Genomic DNA, 19,992 nt, shown 5'->3' on the forward strand with positions numbered 1-19,992 from the left:
GTGATTAATGGTTTTAGCTCTAATGATAAAGTCTTGAAGTCAAAGGACTCAGTGGTATGTTTCAGAGAAACAGACTCACCCCAGCTGGGATGACACCAGGCATCTGAATATCCACAGAGAAATTGTGAGAGTTTGTTAAGACTGGCTTGGTCCTGGACACACATTCACCGGGATCTGACAGGACATTTTCCTGAGACCTAGGGTGTGGTTGAGAGAGCGTGAGAGAGAGAGAGAGAGAGAGAGAGGGAGAGAGAGAGAGAGGGAGAGGGAGAGGGAGAGGGAGAGAGAGAGAGAGAGAGAGAGAGAGAGAGAGTTGGATGTGATTAGAGCAGACAGGTGTCAGCTGGGATTTTTTTGGAGGGAGTTTTTCCTTATCCGCTGTGAGGGTCCTAAGGACAGAGGGATGTTGTATGCTGTAAAGCCCTGTGAGGCAAATTGTGATTTGTGATATTGGGCTTTATAAATTATAAATATATAAATAAATTGATTGATTGATTGATTGATTGATTGATTGACTGATTGAGCAGTCAGAGGTCAGAGCACAGAAGAAATTAACAGTAAAAACTAAAATTGACAACATGGATTTAGGCCTTGTTTCAAAGCCAAACACGAGAGCACTGCTGAGTTGCATAAAATAAATGATACAGTGACACTTGGAAAGAGACAGAAAAGTTGTGGCGAATTTCTGTTTGGTATAAATGTAATCCTGCATCCTATGACTAATGAATTACCTTACTATATTAATTTCAGTGGAAATGAAGCGACAACCTCAGGGGCCAAAAACTGCAGTTCTTTAAATGGCCATTTGAGGCTGGCACCAAAAGTGAGTAAGCCCTGACAGCCGCCCATGATGAAATGCCAAACAGTACACCAGAAATAAACATGTTTACAGCCTGGTACAAAAATCTATTTTAGTCTCTATAGTTAATTTCAATATTCATGACAACTGTACAGGGGGTTGAATTTTTCTGTAACCCACGAGCTTACATTTTATTACAGCCTAAAATTACACATGATTAAGGGCAGGGCCGCTTTAGCCCTGTTTCCACCTAGCAGCACAGTACAGTTCAGTTCGGTACGCTTTTTTTCCGTTTCCACTGTGAAAAGTTGTGGATGGTACCAATGGAACTGTTCCTAACCGTTACCATTTTTTTTGTACCCTTTCTGTTGGGGTACCAAGCACACAGGTCTGGTACTAAAAGGTGGAACTATGAACACTGCAGTCCATTGATTGGTCAATAGCGGACGGTCACTCTGCTCAGGGCTGAGCTGTGGCTGGTTTTGAGGCAGAAGCCACTGTTCATATCGTGGAGAGTTTAGTTAGTAAACTGTAGCAATAAAATTTAAGGATGTTTTGCTGCCTATTGCAGCAGCCGGAGTCGGAGAAAAAATTAATTCATTCATTGGGCCGATAGCCGGGATTTTTAAGGTGGAACATTAACTTGTAATGTTACTCAATGCACAAGCTGACGACATGACTCAATCAACACACCTTAAATATTCTATATTACAACTTTGACTATTATTTAAGTTTTTACGTGACATTCACTTTCAGTAATGAGTGGATCTTCAAGCGTTTATATGTATGAATTTCAGCCGGATTTGGTGAACTGCACATTTTCTAATCCTCACTCGGAGAAAAAAAAAAGCATCGCATAGTGTCAGGCTATGGCAACACTAAACCCCTGAGCTTGTCTGAGAAGAACCAAATGCACAAACCCACATTTTTTGAATATCGCATGGAGAGAGACTCTCACTGCAGCCTGCTTTATGTTGTTCTGAAAATGTCGGCATGCAGCCTCGTTTTGTGGATGATAATCGAGGCGCAGACTTCCCTCTGTGTCACCGATAATGAAGAAATACAGCGAGTGCCGGACAGAGCAGTGAGTAACAAAAACCCCGCCCACATTTAAGGGTACAGTTTGCAGTGGAAACGCTAAACGGACCTAGGGTTTAGGTACCATGTCTGAAGGGTACTTTGGGTTCCAAAAGTACCATACCGAAAGTGTTTGGTGGAAACAGGGCTTTTGAGTGACAAGCTCTCTGCTGACAGTGTCTTCGGATTCTCAGTCAGATCCATCCTTCACTCCTCCACAGATCCACCCTCTTGTCCAAATATGGTCACCTCTGGCTCCAAAAAGCCAAGATGGCAATGGCTAAAATGCTGAACTCGAGGCTTCAAAATGGGAATCTACAAACCAGGGTGATGTCACAATAGCTAAGTCCATTATTTTAATAGTCAGTGGTGGAAAAGTGCGAAATTTCAAATATAATTCAATATATCCATCCATTTTAATCCACTTATCAAGGATCAGGTCATAAGTGAAGCAGGCTGAGCAGGGAACTCCAGACATCCTTCCCCCAAGCCACGCTTTCCAGCTCCTTCTGGGGGATTCTGAGGCGTTCCCAGACCAGATGAGATATATAATACCTCCAGCATGTTCTGGGTCTGTCCCGGGGGCCTCCTACCAGCTGGACACGCCCGGAAAACCTCTAATGCTGTGTTCCCACCAAACACGAATTCGCAAATTCGCGCGTGAAGATTACATACAAAGTCAATGCAAAGACGCGATTAGATGCGAAATCGCGCCGGGCAGCGCGATGGACACGTCTAGCGCAACGCGATGAACGCGATGGATGCGACAGAGGTGTCTAGCGCGGCGCGATAGACGCGAAATTCGCGTCCAACGCCTCATCGCTCAAGTTGAAAATATTGAACTTTTGAAGCGAATTCGCGTGACGCTGTGCCGCGAAAGCCAATCAGCATTGAGATTCTCCCGACGTCACTGGCGTGTGTCAACAACGTCCAGTTGTTGACACAGCAATAAACTGCTACTCACTGGAGACAGATGGACAGACGCTCTGCAGCTGAAATGGACCGCTTGTAGTTGGTGTCCTGCCGGGAGATCCTGGCGCCAACCCTCGCCAACAGGTCCTCAAACTGGGCCCCAGTCAGCCTGAAGTACCGCTGAAAGCGGCTATCATCCAGACGGAGTTCCTGGAAGAGGTGGTGAAACTCGCCGAGCTGGATGCGCTTCTGCAGGATAGGGTGAACCCAAAAACGACGGCGTTTGGCCCTCCAACGCATTTGAGACTTCCAGAGCAAGTACAAAGCAGCAATGGTGGTTATCTCAGCCATGGTTGTCAGTGGCTACCCGGAGCTATATGATACTACGTGTCTACTCTACAGAGACCGCAACAAAAAGGAGCAGGCTTGGGTGAAAGTCGCCGAGGAGACTGGTCTACTTGGTAAGTTCTGTAAATATCTGTCTTTAATTAGTTTGCAGAATGGTTGTACTATGAATGTTAGCACTAGCTTAGCTCCAGTTAGCACAGCCGGCTTCCCTGCTACTCGCGCAAATGACGCGATAACGCAAATTAACAAAATGGTCAGGCGTCCAAACTCGGGCGTTACGGGCGGCGCGTTACAAGCGATTAAATCGCGTTCATCGCGTTTGGTGGGAACACAGCTTTAAAGGAGGCGCCCAGGAAGATCTTGATCAGATGCCCAAACCACCTCAACTGGACCATTTTGACGTGAAGGAGCAGCGGATCTACTCCAAGCTCCCTCCGGATGTCTGAGCTCCTCACCCTATCTCTAAAGCTAAGCCCAGCCACCCTGCAGAGGAAACTCAACTAACTTGTATCCACAATGTCATTTTTTCAGTCACTACCCAAAGATCATGACCATAGATGAGGGTCAGAACTTAGACAGACCAGTAAGTTGAAAGCTTTGTCTTCCGACTCAGCTCGCTCTTCACTCCAACAGTCCAATGCAGTACCCGCATCACTGCAGATGTCGTGCTAAGCCGCCTATTCATCTCACGTAATACCGCGTATTTCATGTAATGGAATATAATTATGTTTGACTGCCTACCACCAGAGGCTTAAAGGGAAATTTTGGTTTATTTCAACCCGTCTCCTATTGTCGTAAATTTGTTTCAAGTGACTAGTGACATAGAAATAATAGTTAGCATGTTAGCCGTTAGACTAGATACAGCCGGGGTGCATTAGTAGCGTCAGACCTGTTAAAACATAAGTGAACGGGCATACCTTCAAGTGCAAAGTTAGTCCACTAAACAAGCTTTTTTCCACAAAGACCACCTCATATCATTAGGATAAATGTCAGAGAACATATAGAAAATGACATGTAAACGTGTTGTCTTACCTTACCGGTGTGGTGCCATGTTTGTTTATCCCTCTAGCTCTGCTTTCCAAAGCGCGGACGAAATATATTTCGCCAGCTCTAGATAAAGCCCAGCTGGATACTAACGTTACTCCAGGTGGAGGTGTCTTGTCCTCAGTCACATCCATACTAGTGTTGCAGACGAGTATTCCAAACGGTACTATACTGCATTTGGAAAATACCGGTACTTTGAAATTGATTCAATTCATTAATTTAGTTCATTTATTTTACTCAATTATGCACACAAACGCCTTTCTTGTTCCTATTGGAGCACAGATTGCACAAGTAATGTGTATGACAATACCTGTATCAACATTCGCAGCTGGCGCACGTGAAAAAAGACAAGAGAAAGTCTGCCTCGCAAAGGGAGACAACACGAGACAACACAAACCTTGGTGGGACATTTGAGTTACCAAACTGTGACGTCCGTACCGAGGGACTTACCGAACCATGATTTTTTTGGTGCTGTTACACCCCTTCTTACGTTTTAACAGGTCTGACGCTACTAATGCGCCCCGGCTGTATCTAGGCTAACGTGCTAACTATTATTTTTATGTCACTAGTCACTTGAAACAAATTTAGGACGACAGGAGACAGGTTGAAATAAACCAAAATTTCCCTTTAACTGTCTAGTCAGGTGACCGAATGGGACCTTATGGTCATGACATCACAGCTGCTGGTCAGTCAGTCTAGCAGTGACAGAGAGGTTGAGACTGTGGTTCAGTGCCAAATTGGACCACTTTATTGCCACTTTTTAAATATACTGATTTCACTGTTTAACACAAGTTTGAAAGGCTTCCTATTCTTTTCAATATTTTTTGAGTTAAATAGGAATTGTGGAACATTTTTTGTCAACATATTTAGCCCCCTTCCTTTAGCAATAAATTATTAAAGTTTCAACATGTTGTGTTTGGATTGCATCTTAAAAATCATCACAGACTGCAACCGTTCAAGGCATCTCTGCATTAGGATGTAGGGACCCAAAAATATTCAAAAAATCTGCCTCATCGATGCTTTATAAGACAGGAAATGCATTCAGTACATTTGTAAGACTTCAAGAATACAAGCTGGTCACTTTGGTTAGCAACAGTAAATGTACAAATGTAATTGTGAAACTCCACATGGCACCTTTAAGCCGGTGGGTAAAATGTTGTTTTCAAAAAGAGGAATGAGTAAGATGCAAATTGTATTTCTCAGCAGAATAACTACTAAAACTTTCAAAAAAAAAATCAATTCTATCTGAAACAAAAAAGAGGTTTATTTCTTACCTTCTGAACCTGTAGAGAGGGTTTTGTATTTCCCGGCTGTGGCTATGACAGATGATTGCTAGCACCACCACACAAAACACAGTGACTCCCATCATGCCTGTGGGATGCAAATGTGAAAAAGAGGCTGTCAGCACCATCCTGTGGGGAAATGACTAGGTGGGTTAACTTCATAAGAGAGTGTCTGTCACACCTGATGTCCTTGCTCAGCTTGGTTGAGGAGTGGGAATATGAGGGGAGGTGTAGGCAGTATCCCTGCTGGACCTCACTCCTGTAGCATATCAGAGTACAGTTTACACTTGAGTTCTCCCAGTCGGTAAGATGGCTCAAAAGTCTGTCTGGAAAAACCACCTGAAAAAGCATGCGTGTTAACTGATTACCAAGGTGATGTGACGAGAAACCAAGCACAGACATGGGACCCAGTAACACAGCTGGTTCTGTCAGTGCATTTGATTTATTTACATATCGTTAATTGGGGTGGTCCATTTAACAATATACTCCGAGACATTATTTGTTTTTCTGGAGATTTTGATACAAAATTGAAACTGAGATGGGTTACTGTCTCTGGTAATATAAAACAACTGATGGCAGAGGAAAATCAATAATTCTGTAAGTCTCCCAAAAAGCAAGAAGAAGAACACAAGTGACAATAAAACAAGCTGAATTGAATCTAAAATAAAAAATACTACATGTCTTACTCTTTGTGTTTGTCTAAATGTCACTTACTGCACGGACAGGAATACTTAATACCAGAGTAGTTTAAACTGTTCCCTTGTCCTCGATAGTCATGCATTGTTTCCTACTGTCATTAATAGACATAGTAAAATCCTCTATGCCAAAATGTTGTTTTGTATTGTGATTATTGGTGTGTCATATCAAGATGCTGATTAAACAGCATCATTACTATGGGAAGGTCACCATAAAAGGCCACTCTAAAATGTGCAGTTTGATCACACAACACAATGCTGCAGATGTTGTAAGTTTTGAGGGTGCGTGCCATTGGCATGCTGACTGCAGGAATATCCATCAGAGCTGTTGTTAATCAACTGAATGTTTATTTAACTTCTATAAGCTGTCTCCAATAACGTTTCTCTGAATCTGGCAGTACATCCAATCTGCCTCACAACCACACAAGTTGATTGCGTGATTGACTGCTGTAAGCATGCAGATGAGCTTCCCTGAGATAGTTGTGGAGAAATTCTTCAGCTGTGCAAACCAACTGTTGCATTTGCTGTTGGGGTGGCTGGTCTCTTACAATCTTACACACGAAGACACTGGATGTGGAGGTCCTGAGCTGGTGTGGTTACCTATGGTCTGTGGTTGTGAGGTCGGTTGGATTTATTGTCAAATTCATGGAAACAACCTTGGAGACAGCTTATGGTAGTAAAATGAACATTCAGTTCACAGGCAACAGCTCTGGTGGACATTCCAGCAGTCCACATGCCAATGGCACACTCCCTCAAAACTTGCCATAGATAGCATTTATTGTGTGATCAAACTGCACATTTAGAGTGACCTTTATGGTGACCATCCCAAGGCACATGCAGGCTGTTTAATCAACATCTTGATATGCCACAACTGTCAGTTAGATGGATTATCTTGGAAAAGGACAAGTGCTCACTAACATGGATTTCAACACATTGGTAGGGGTGGGTACTGAAACCCAGTACTAAATTAGGCCTGGGGCTAAATTATCAAAGACCGTAGTATTGATAAGCTCTGACAGTATCAGTTCTTTAATTGGTATTTTGGTTTAATTAATTATCATCCTGCAGCCTCTCATCATACACACACATTCACACATACATACACACACAGACACGACAAACATAACCGGTGAACAGCCGAGCAGCCACAGTGCAAAGAAAGTGAAGATAACTCAAAAATTACTCGAGTTGATGGCAGCTACACTCGTTACTGAAAGTGCAATAAACCTTAGCGAGTACGAAGCCAATAATTTATCAATAAATGTGTTCAGCAAGCATAAACATGTTATGCTCCGTCCATAGTCTCTCATGCACCGTCCGCTAGTTTGGCTGATAGCAAATTGTTACTAATAAACTAAAATGACAGCTGTCTGTATGTAGAGGGACTTAGTTTGACAGATAGTTGTATCTATCAAACTAAGCTGCTGGCTGAGACAAACAGCTCCCCCATCTCTACCAGCACTAATGTTACCTGCACACAGTGAACCACATCAGCAGAGAGGGAGCAGGACAGAGGACAGGAAGACAGAGGACTGAAGGACCGACTGATAAAAACTAAACTTTTACTTAAAATATTCAATAATCATTTTCTGACTTTATTCTTTTTAAATTAATATATTTTCTAAAAAGCAATTATTTAGAAATGAAAAAGAACCAATAACAATACCGATAAAGTGCTGAATTAATAAGGAGTATCGATAAAAGTAGTAGTATCAATAAAATCTTTATGATACCCATCCCTACACATTGGTGACCAAAATTTTGGAAAAATATATCTACTGAGCATATTAAAAAAGTCCTCAATCTTTAACTTACATCTGTGAAAAATGGGGGCAAAAGCAAAAGTGCTGCATTTAAATTTTTGTTCAGTATACATCGTAATATGTAACTTGTCTGCATTAACTGTGTATGGACAAAACAACCACATGGAAATGTCCGTTTTTGTCTAATCCAGCAAATTAAACAGTTTATAAATAGAATCACTTCATCACATTAATACAAAAATGACAGAATAACCAAAAATTATGAAGCAGCAGCCAACAATATAAGACAAAAAAAGGACTAAATTACAGAGCACAAGTTAAAGAACCTGATGATGTACCTTGTATAATGTCAGTGTAACCAATAAATTGATTGACTGACCGACTGATTGATTGATTGATTGATTGATTGATTGATTGATTAAAATATTGTCATAAGTCAGTAATGATCATGAGTCTTGGGATTTTTTTAATACACCCAGAGACAATAAACTGACAGAAAACACGATATGAATCGTTTAGCAAAATCTCTGACAGCTGACATATCCATATTCTCCCATGGTATTTCTCACATCTCCCAGTCCTGCTAACCATGGAGCTCCAGCCTTCCTCATGTCAGAGTGTCGCACTTAAGACCCAGAGGATGCTTATAAAATAAACAGCAAAGGAAAATTCACTGAGACGTTCAGCTTGCTCGGTGACTCATCGCTGTGAACAGAGTAAGGTGGAAATAACAGGGGGAGGAGGAGTGTGAAGGGGCAGAGCTGTGCTGACATCACAGCCTACTGAGCTGATAGAGGAAACTATGGAAACAGGGCTCATCCCACTCATGGACCACAGCACGTACTGCACCACAAAACGACAAGATTGGCGTTTATGTATTCTACAGCCACCTAAAGCTTCATTTGTAACCATCTTATTATTCCAGGATTTGTGCTACACGGCTCATGGTTTCGTTTTCGAAGTAACAGCTGGCTAAATGTCAATAATAGCAAAGATGTAGCTAATACTAGAATAAGTCTTAAAAAGCAGCATCTGCATAGGCTAGGGTGAAAATACAAGTAAACACATTTTAATGTATCAATTTCAACGTGTGCAAAAATAATTTTTTTTTTTTTTTCATCACAAAAAATCACCGTTACGAACAGAGCGATGTCACGCCTAAACTACACAGGAAGCGTCAAAAGAAAATAGCCATCTTCAACTAGCATTACGCTACTAGGGCTATAAATATACCAGACCCCGTTGTCTAAGCAAGCAAACTGTGACGATAAAAAAAGCAGCTAGTATTTTGCTCTAACGTTAACTTAGTTAGCTTCTTAAATTGCTGTTACATGAGCTAACGTTAGCTAATGTTGTCTAGTGTGTCGGTGTGTTTTGACAGGTTAAACATAGAATATGAGCTGTGATCCGTTTACTTAAAGATATCTAAAGAATACCGTTAGCTTGACTTTGTTCAGCGGGACATTTTAAAGAGATATACTAAGTAGATAAACGATGTTACCTGTTCGCTGCCGCTCGGAGTCCCTCTGTCGTCTCTATTGAAAAGATAACCCGTGTCTCGTTGGTGAGAATCCCTAACAAACACACTTCCACTTTTTCAGAATAAAAGCTTTATCTATACAAACGTAACGCTGACGGAAACTAACGTTACGCGCACAATTTTTATAGTCTGTGAGGCACACACACGTCGGTGCGTTTTTTGTTTGTTTGTTTTTGTTCTGTTTTTTTTTTTAGTCAAGGGCTGTCTTCAAAATCATTTACTACTCACCATATAGTGAGTAGCAAGTGATGTCGGATACAGCCAAAGACTGAGAGCTCCAAAAAGGAAGCTTTTATTGTGCAAATCTTACAGGAAGTGTCTTTTCACTGGTTGCTGACAAGTCAAGCCAAAACACACAGCGTGTCTTGTACTTGTAGCATTGGACAATTTACTTATGTGCGGTATCGTGTCTGCTGAATTATAACACCATGTAAACCCATGTTGTGACAGGTATGTTAGTTAATGACGCTAAATGATGTTGAACAGATGGAGTTATCGTTTCTCCGTGCTATTTTGGGTTGGCTGGACGCAAGCTTGCTGTTTGTCGCCTAACCTGCCTGTGTCTAACGCAGTTTCTGTTTACTGATCGTATAACGTCAGGCGCATTTGATTCAAAACAGTCACTACTTAGTAATCTTAGTAGCCAGGTATTCTAGCCATCTGTGTTTGCTCAGTTGTCCACATGGATGTATTGTGCTGCTGGGAAGCATGCCAGGTCTTCCATTCGTCGAGGTCTGTGCTTCCTTCGAGTAGTGTTTCCCTTCCGTTAAAATGGCGTTTCTCATAGCGCTCCCCTCCGTGTTTGGAGTAGGGCTAATTTTGTTCAAGAAATCGTTTGCAATTAGTCTTGCTTGAGATTAACTGCGACCGCCTGAAGTGGACAAGATCGGGCGGCGAAAAGAGATGTAGTCAAGTTAGACCGTTTGCAGCAGCTTTCAAAATATGTACAGGAAGTTACAGTAATATTTACATCCTGTTAGCTCTACCCGTAGTTTTAAAACCATGTTAAAACTTGTATTATTATCAACCACCAAAGATATGTGTGGTCACTAATGCTGGCTTTGAACTCAGAGCTGGTAACAATCTTGATGGTTCTTTTCCTCTTTTGCCGGAGGACACGACATCCATGATTTACAAAAATAATTTTAAAGGTGAACTCGTCAGACCACAGCACACTTTTCCACTATGTGTCAGTCCATGTCAGATGAGCTTGTGCTCAGAGAAGTAGGTGGCATTTCTGGATGTCGTCGATGTATAGTAAGGATGCTTAACGTACAGCATGCGGTCCAGTTGTGGCCCGTGACAAGGTGTTGGCACAGGTTAGACACATTGCTGAAGGGGCGCATCAAGGGCCGCTCTCCCAGCGAGCAGTCAGTGAACGTCTGCCCAGTCAGCGCAAGCTAACACACTGCAGCTGTTGAACGGTCCCAACAACACCGAAATAGCTCGACTTCTTCATTGAACCCATTAAGAACCATAAAGTAATGTAAGTCGTGTGATGCTAACAGTTAGCCCTGTTAGTGTGTGTGAGCAGGAGAACAAAAAGATTTGCAAATTATTGCACTCTGTTTTTATTTACATTTTACAGTGTACAAAACGTTTTTAGAACAGGGGATGTAAATAAATGTTTGCTAAGTCACTGTCACCAAATGAGGTAACACATTAGTAATTGAGCCTATGGCCTACTGATGAAAGTATTGCGTTTTTACTAACAGGCTGACTGTGGTTATATTATCAAGAAAAACCACAAGCAACATACAGATATTAATAATTTACTCTCACATGCACCAAAACATATCCATATGCACACACACAGTACATTTACAAAGTTAAGTTGAGCTGCGGTTATAGCTCCACTTGGCCATTTAATTGGACCACTGCCCTTGTCCCAGTATACAAGCATGGCAGGGGAATTTACTGACTGAAGTATGTTTGACTCCACTATGATAGGTGACGATATGCCCCCTTTCAGCTTGTTAGTATTGGACCTTTTTCTGGTTGACCTACTATGTCACAGACTAAACAGTCGAGGATCGTCCAGCTGTTTCGCCACTTTTTGAACAGGTCACCATTCACCTGACACAGCATGAGCTGTGTCTCCTCGTCTGTCCAAAAATGCACGGCTATGACTGTAGATTTTGCCAAGTTGTTACCAGCTTCTCCTTCTGTCATGCATGTAATGCTATTTGGTCAAAGCCTGGGGTGGAAACTGGAGCATGTGCAGAACGCCTAGGCCAGTTTGGGTCTGACTGTATACATGCAGGAGGAATTAGACTACCAGTTGCATTATCTGGGTGTGTTAGTCCAACTCTGAGAAATTCAATCTAGTATGATTTCAGTCAGACTAAAATGTTCACATGTATTTTAAAAGTCCGGTTTTAGTTGGACTAAAACAATAAATCGATTATCTCTGATGTCATGTAAACATATTCACTGTGGTAGTCCTTTTATCCTGCTAGCCTGGTTGTCAAGCCTTCATCTGCCAACAAACACAGTTGCAGTTACCTCATGGGTGCCGTTAACAAGAACAAAACAGAGATCTTCAGCATCGTAACTTTGCCACATAACTGCATGATGTACACGTGAAGTCCAGGCATCTGTGACATCATTGTTAGGTGTGATTACAGGTGTAGTATTACAGGTATTGCAGGTGAGAGAGCATACTGCTGATGGGTTTTACTGTGTGTGGTCTCTTAAATGTTCTGAGCTTTAGTTTGTATACTTAACTTATATTCTCCCGCCTCTGTTGTCCATTTCAGATGCAGGGCACCATGAGCAAGAGCAGCAGCAGTTCAATCACCCATGGTGTACCAGTGGTGGCGGTGTGCCTTGCTGCTTTGCTCCTCAGCAATGCCTTGATCTACCTATATCTGGACTCTTTGTATCAGACTGATGAGCAGCCGGTGACCTCTCATGTAGGCTGTGAACCTCGACACTTTAAAATGGTGACCATGAAAAACTGCACCCCCTGGCTTCAGTGTTCACAGATCAGTGCTGAAGTACGCAAGCTAAAGCTGATTGGCCAGGGAGCTGTTAAGAAGGTAAATGGTCCAGTACAGCACCTGGACAGAATACAATGTGCATACACAACTTATTCTGTAGTTCTGGGTAGCTCCGCAAATGGCATTTTGTTTTATCTCCAAGAAAACTTAAGTCATAATGTATGCATCTGCTGGGTTCCAAATCACATACTTTTTATTTTTTACTTAACATTCCGCGCAACAGACTGGAATGGATATATGAGCAAGAGGGTCAGAATTCAAGGCGCAGTGTTATGACAAAGTAGTATGTTAGTACGTACTTTGTAAGGGCAGCTGCAGTTTCTACTAAAAGTGAAAGGTAAAAGTATTCCGTAGAGAACACAGAGTGAATAACTTTAAACAGTCATTTAACAGTGTACATTATCTGTAAAAATGTTACTACAATATAATTTTATGACTGTTGATCAAGTTATTACATTATTAGGTCATATTACATTTTCAATGGCATTAAGTGCAAATTTGATCACATTTTCAAGCATTATTAGATATTCAGGAAATAATTACATTACTGGGTGCTACAGTATTGCCCGTATGCAGCTTCACCTCCTGACTTACTGACCTCATCATCCACTTCTCTGTCCCCAGGTCTATCTAGCAGAGTGGAAGGGTCAGAAAGTGGCCCTGTCCAAACTATCCTCTCTGGATTACCTGGAGGATTTTCTCCACGGATTGTCTATGTTACAGGCCCTGCAGGGCCCCCCGGTGGTGCAGTTGGTGGGGTTTTGCCTTGAAGAGCACACCCTGGTCACAGAGCACCACCCACTGGGCCCACTACTTAACTTGGATAGTGTTCTTGCACAAGAACAGCACCGGCAACACAATACATGGCAGGTTCGGCTGAGGCTGGCTACAGATTATGTCTTTATCCTCCATTATCTCCATAACAGCCCAGCTGGGCGACGGGTTATGTGTGATTCTAACAGCCTGGAGAAAACTCTTTCCCAGTTTCTGCTGACAAATGACTTTCACCTGGTAGTGAACGACCTTGACGCGCTGCCTGAGGTGGACCTATCCAGAGGCTTGTTGGTGAAATGTGGTCACCGGGAGCTCACTGGGGACTTTGTTGCCCCAGAGCAGCTGTGGCCATACAGAAACAAAGGACAGCCATTTTCAGACGATCTCATGCCTGGGTATGATGAGAGGACAGACATCTGGAAGATCCCAGATGTGACATGGTTCCTGATGGGAAGGGTACCTGGAGGGGATGTAGTCCATTTCCATCTTTTTCAGATCCATGAGCAGTGTAAGAAGGATGACCCCAAGCTCCGTCCATCAGCCCTGGATGTTTTGAAGGTGTACAAATCAGTCTACATTAGCATGGTGCGAGACAATGTTGGCTTCAGAGACATGCTGTAGAGTGCATGTCACTTAAAAAGGCCATGAACATAAAATAAAATTTCAAGCTACAGTTTTACAGTGTTGTGCAGTATAATAAATGCTACTGGTTTTGGAACCAATTGTAGATTTGTTTTTGTTTTTTACAGCAATACTTAGCCACATTTACTTATTTCTTGTCCAGCAATTGTAAAAGTGAAATTGAGGTATGTTTAATGTTCTGCTGGTGTCTTGCTCATTTAGACTCACCCAATGACTAAGCTTCATCTGACAGACACCTCACTCTGTTTGGGAAGACCTCTATGAGACAGCTGTGCCCTGCAATTGAGCACTCAAGTACAAAAACAATATCTTTCAGGTCTTCAGGGGCTCCATAATAAAGTGCAGTACACAGTCAGTTCCTGAAACCGTTCAGTAGGAAGCATCCATGTGACTTACAAGTGAAACAGCACCAGATGGAACCAAGCATGGGGGGGTCAAAGGTGAAATATACTGAGTCGCATACTGGCTATATAGGAAAGTGACATTGTAGTCCAGTCATAGAAAAGTCAATTGTAGAATGTATGTAGACTGTGAGGAAATGCCATATCTTGCTAATACCAAATATTATAAAGAGATATTAAAAAATTAAACTTAACATTTCGTGAGAAAAGTGGTCCTCATCACTATTACAGGGCATGTCCTACTGAAATTAAAAATTTGTTTATGTGGCTAACATAAGGAACAACTTGCTTCATATATGGAGAACCTACAAGTGTAATTGAAATAGTAATAAAGCATGTAATTAATAACACATTGTACAATTAAAATAAGCATTAATGCGTTTGCTTGCAAATTCATTTAATAATCTCCAAATAAAGACTAGACTCATTATTTTATATTTTAATGGACAATAAAGAGGAATTATTCATTTAAGCAATATCACACAAGAGGGAGTGATGTACTGTGTATCGTCACGGCTGTGATTCAGTCATAGGCACAAGGCCACAGGCCATACAGAGTGAAGTCCCCTCCTGCTGTTCTGGGTATGTGGGTTAAAGAGTGAGATTGGCTGCAGGCATGGAAGTGTTCTCTGGTGTCATCTAGGTCATTAGGAGCAAGGAGGCTTCATCAGAGATGAACTCAATCTTGCAAGAAGCTGTAATGGCAGTTCCACAGGGCCAACAAGGTGTTGGTAGATCATCAGAGGTTACAGTGATGAGTAGGCACATGGTCATTAGTATATAAGGAGGAGTGGTGTACAGTCATTTAAAGTATTCATTAGATAGGGAAAAAGCAGGTATTTAGAAAAAAGATACTTAGCCCTGACAATGCTATCATACTTTTCCTCCTGTGAAAGACCCTTGAGTCTTCATATGATTAGACTGCCATTTCAAGGAAGGAGTAACATTTTAAACAGTGCTGACTGCTCAAATTGGCTACAGAACACCCCCTATTAATTAACCATATAATGAATGGAGAGAAAGCCCGGCAATAGCAACCTGTTTCCACTGACAACTCAGCAAATAAACAACAGTTATACAGATCAGGGTAGAGGTGTGATTTCTCAACAACACATCAAAACAGGCTTTGAGCCATGATATAAATGGATGCTTCACACACAACTTCACACAGATCTATACACAAATACAGTTATCAGTAGCAGAGCAGCAGTGTTTTGTCTCTGTTAACAAACACCTGCACATGAAGAACAGCCTATGTTCTATGTTCATACTGTGTCCTGTTCAGAGTCACAGAATGCCTTTATATTATTCATTCATTCATTAGCACCTGTATTGTATTATAACCCAGAATATGATTATGGTGTCTTTTGAACACTGGAAATAATTTATTTTGCCAAAAGTTTCAGGGAAAATTTAAATTCTGTAACTCATCAACCTGAAGCTCAGGAATGATCAGCCTCACGTGTGAATGAATGGAAATGACATAAAAGTGTTTCTTGCATACAGACAGTCTCTCTGCATTTAACTATATCACTAATAAAATTGATGAGGGAACAATCTAATTGTGAAGAGAAAAATCTTTCTAATAAATGAAGAAAGTAGTTTGTGGTCCTTTCCTTGTTCAGATTTTAAACTAGATGGTGAATCAGAAAACAGCTAAAATGTAAAACTTGGGAGTGATGCACTTGAAGTTCAATCTGTTACCTGTCTTCCCTCTGGTATGAAACTCCAGTGATGCTGGGATGTATCACATCAGTCTGATCAGCTGCAGCACCGTGCTGTCCAATCAATAACTGATATCCAATCAGGGGTGTGTGCTAGTTGACAAAAGACTTCCTCGAAGGCTGCACTTGTGTATCCTCGCTTCCCTCTCCACTGAAAGCCTCCTCTCTCCTCAACTCCTCTGAGCACATTTAATTAATTGAAATGTCCTTCAAGATAGCAGGTGTCAATCAATTGCCAGGTCAAGGGACTGAGGATAGAGGATAGAGGAGTTGAAGGAGAGGGATACTGGGATGAACCAGATTCATGGCCAGAAAATTGTTTTTGCAGAACATTATGATGTCACAGTGAAGTTGACCTTTGACCTCTTGTATATAAAATATCGTCACTTCATCATTTTATCTGGTAACATCTGTGTGAAATTTTGTCATAATTAGAATATGAATATGAGTTATGGCCAAAAACAGGTTTTGTGAAGTCACAGTGACCTTGACCTTTAATCACCAAAACCTAATTAGTTCATCCTTAAGTCCAAGTAAGAGTTTGTGCCAAATTTAGAAAAGTTATGTCGTGGACTTCTTGAAATATGGTGTTCACAAAATGAGACATACACAGTGTCACAGTGACCTTGATCTTTGATAACCAAATTCTAATTAGTTCATCCTTGACTCAAAGTGGGATTTTGTGCCAAGTTTTTAAAAAATACCTTAATGTGTTCTTTAGATATTGTGTTCATGACCAGTGTTGTAAGGGGTACTTTAAAAGTAATCAAAGTACGTTACTGTGTTACTTTTTAAAAAAAAAAAAAGTAACCAGTTACTTTACTGCATTACTTCCTGAGTAAAGTAACTCAATTACTTTAAAAGTACTTCCAACGTTACTCCCTGAGAAAAGTAACTCAATTACTTTTAAAGTACTTTTGAGTATTCTACATTTCCTATTGGGCAATGGACCACAGGGTGCTAAGCCTACATTATTTTGTCTCCAAAATTCAAGTTATGGACCACTTGCCCTTCACTGAGATCCAATTCTCCTATCACAGCTGTCACTTTGACCAGTAGAAACACAGAACGATCTGCTGCCGTAGACAACTGTATGACAACACCCCAGCATTTTTAATATTTCCTCTAGGGATGTTACCACACAGAGTAAAAGGGGGAAATGATGGTGTGAAACAGCAGAGGCACTTTGTCAACCCGCTGAGTTAACGTTACTGTCATTAGCATCAAGCTAGCAAACAATGGTACATCCTCACGGTCAGACATAAAATAGTAACACTAACAAATAGTGGCGGGGCTTTTACTCACCACAACTGCAGAGGCTCCCAGCTTCATTTGAAACAAACTACATTATAGAAGGTCCATTATTTATTAATCCCTCTATATATTTACTTTTTAACTGCTCCGTTGTCTTTGTAAAGTTAACATATTGCACCGTCATTTCAAACTCAACACTTGTTTCAAATTAAAAGCCCCTTATAACCTTGGCCAGAGAATCCCTCCATTTTCTAAATAGGCTTTTATTCTGAAACATTTGTCAGAACTTCCTGTGGAAGATACAGTAGCTTGACAGTTTACGTATGGCACTTCAAATGTAGCTCCTGTCATCTGCTGACGCTTTTAGGTGACTACAACAACATGTCGGCTGGCACATGAACAGACACAGTGACTCAAATAATAGTGAAATAAAAATAGGACAAGAATAACCCGATGACATCATACTCTGTGAAAGACTACCGGGGATAATTGGTGAGTACCAGCGTGTAGCGTGTACCAGGCATAATGCAAGTCCTGAGTCTGAAATATGTCTGTCAGCGAGTCCTCCCTATTTAGACTCCACCGTAGACAACAGCAGCATTTCTCCGACCACGTAGCGAGCCACAAACTCTGTGGCTTCTTTCAGACTGATAGGTTTAATGTTATCTCCGTTATTAGAACCAAACAACAGCCGTTGCTGTTTCGGAGCTGAAGGACCAGCATTCTAAAAGTAACGGAAGTAACTGATGTCTTGTTTGAAAATGTACTTAAGTATTTGATTACTCAAACAGCAAACTAACGCTTTAGGTTACTCGTTACTGCAAAAAGTAATCAAAGTACTCTAACGCATGACTTTGTAACGCGTTATATCCAACTCTGTTCATGACAATGACAAGGATGCAAGGTCACAGTAACCTTGACCTTTAATCTTTGATCACCAAATATGAATCAGTTCATGTCCATGTCAAGACTAATCAAGGTACCTTAACTTAGTGGAGGGGTTTGCATGTCCCTGTGTTGGGAGCTGTGTTGTCTGGGGCTAATAGCCCCTGGTAGGGTCTCCCAAGGCAAAGCGGTCCCGGGGGAGGGACCAGACTAAGAGTGATTCAAAGACCTCAGTGAAACAGACTTTTCGGGAGGTGAGCACCTCACCTGGTATGGGGACACTGGGGCCCCCTCCTGGAGCCAGACCCAGGGGGAGAGGTCGCCAGTGAGCATCTGGTCGCCAGGCCTTAGGCCATGGGGCCCAGTCAGGCCCAGCCCGAAGAGACTACATGGAGCTGTCACCCTGTGGGCCCACCTCCCGCAGGAACAGAAATCAGGGGCAGGTGCATTGTGTGCCAGACGGCAGGCAGGGGCGAGGCCCCTTGCGTGCTGATCCCTGGCGTCGCGGACTGGCTTTGGGAACGTGGAATGTCACCTTTCTGGTGGGAAAGGAGCCAAAGCTGGTGTGGGAGGTGGAGCAGTACTGACTAGATATAGTTGGGCTCACCTCCACACACAACACTAGTTCTGGAACCAACCTCCTGGAGAGGGGCTGGACTCTCGCTTTTTCTGACTGCGGGTCGCAAAGAGAAGGTCTCTGACTGTTGTTGGTGCTCTTGAGTCTCTTGGCGGCGTCCTGCAAGGGGTGTCGGCTGGGGCCTCCATAGTTCTCCTGGGGAACTTCAACACTCACTTGGGCAATGACGGAAAAACCTGGAGGGGGGTGACTGGGAGGAACGGCCTGCCTGATCCGAACCCGAGTGTTGTTTTGTTATTGGTCTTCTATGCGGGTCATGGACTGGCCATAACAAACACCACATTCGAACACAGGGAGGTTCATAAGTGTACCTGGTACCAGAACACCCTATGCCAAAGATCAATGAATCGACCTTGTGGTCGTATCATCAGATCCGTGGCCGTGTGTCTTGGACACTTGGGTGAAGAGAGGAGCAGAGCTGTCAACTGATCACCACCCAGTGGTGAGTTGGATCAAGGGTGACCAGGTCCCAATAAAACAAATGTGGGACAAGGAGTAGGTTTGTGAGGGACAATGTGGGACACCCACCCCCAGCGTGAAGTTTAGTCATCACAGACTAAATACATTCATCATACTATACAGAGTCTACTGTATATTAACACTGGACTGTTTTAATTATTGAAGTATTTAGCAACAACTCCTCACATCCCACTGACCACAGACTTGTGGTCAGTGGGATGTGAGGAGAAGCCCAAATGTGAAGCCCTGACTGTATCTGACTGAGCCTTAATGAAAGCTGTTGTCTTGTATTTTTTTTCCTCTGAAAATATTAACCTTATAGTCAAACACAGTTTATTCAGCCTGTGTATTTGAGGGGACATGTCAAACTGATATGATGCTGATTTACAGGAGAGTTCATGTCAAATGGAGGTTAAACCATAACTTAAATTACAGATAAAGCATTTTAATAAATTAATCTATCATAATTAAAACAACTGGAGACTGAAAACAAACTGATATACTGTATGGGTCTGATCACTTTTTTAATGAATTAACATCATTCCAGACAGGATGTGAGTGTGTCTGTGACTTCCTTTATGGACTGATGTTGCATTGGTTTTGTACTCGGAGGTCGGAAGTCTGAAGTGGGAATGACGTCACCTCCGAGTTGACAACAGTTTTTGCATTCTAGTTGACGACGGTGGACAAGTCGGAAAAAAACATGGACGCCCACAAGAAAGCCTTTGTTTCCCTTGCACTTTTGGAGTATAG

The 19,992-nt window shown here is 42.1% G+C and overlaps 2 protein-coding genes across 7 annotated transcripts in view; one reads left to right on the forward strand and one right to left on the reverse strand.

Moving 5' to 3' along the window:
- The window catches only part of pam (peptidylglycine alpha-amidating monooxygenase), a 76,708-nt gene extending 67,211 nt beyond the window's left edge, over positions 1-9,497 (reverse strand). For 2 of the 3 annotated variants that reach the window (XM_049604007.1, XM_049604005.1), the window contains exons 1-4: positions 9,423-9,496; positions 5,645-5,802; positions 5,455-5,551; positions 80-197 (exon numbers count right to left, since the gene is read on the reverse strand). In XM_049604007.1, the coding sequence (XP_049459964.1) occupies positions 80-197; positions 5,455-5,549 (213 nt within the window). In that variant the 5' untranslated portion in view covers positions 5,550-5,551; positions 5,645-5,802; positions 9,423-9,496. Of the gene's footprint in view, positions 1-79; positions 198-5,454; positions 5,552-5,644; positions 5,803-9,422 lie in introns of all 3 variants that reach the window. The other variant, XM_049604006.1, reaches the window with a different exon arrangement.
- Positions 9,498-9,783: 286 nt separating this feature from the next.
- On the forward strand, positions 9,784-15,829 carry pomk (protein O-mannose kinase). 4 transcript variants are annotated; one of them, XM_049604104.1, is made up of 3 exons: positions 9,784-9,911; positions 12,221-12,502; positions 13,088-15,829. In XM_049604104.1, exons 2-3 carry the CDS (start codon positions 12,221-12,223, stop codon positions 13,856-13,858), a joined length of 1,053 nt encoding a protein of 350 aa, XP_049460061.1. In that variant the 5' UTR covers positions 9,784-9,911; the 3' UTR covers positions 13,859-15,829. The 4 variants fall into 4 exon arrangements, with proteins under 4 accessions (XP_049460061.1, XP_049460063.1, XP_049460060.1 ...); XM_049604106.1 differs by lacking the exon at positions 9,784-9,911 and adding an exon at positions 9,949-10,612; XM_049604103.1 differs by lacking the exon at positions 9,784-9,911 and adding an exon at positions 10,619-10,947.
- Positions 15,830-19,992: the final 4,163 nt, after the last annotated feature.

The sequence above is a fragment of the Epinephelus fuscoguttatus genome, linkage group LG18 (assembly GCF_011397635.1).
Source record: "Epinephelus fuscoguttatus linkage group LG18, E.fuscoguttatus.final_Chr_v1".
In the NCBI taxonomy this organism is placed as follows: Eukaryota; Metazoa; Chordata; class Actinopteri; order Perciformes; family Serranidae; genus Epinephelus; species Epinephelus fuscoguttatus.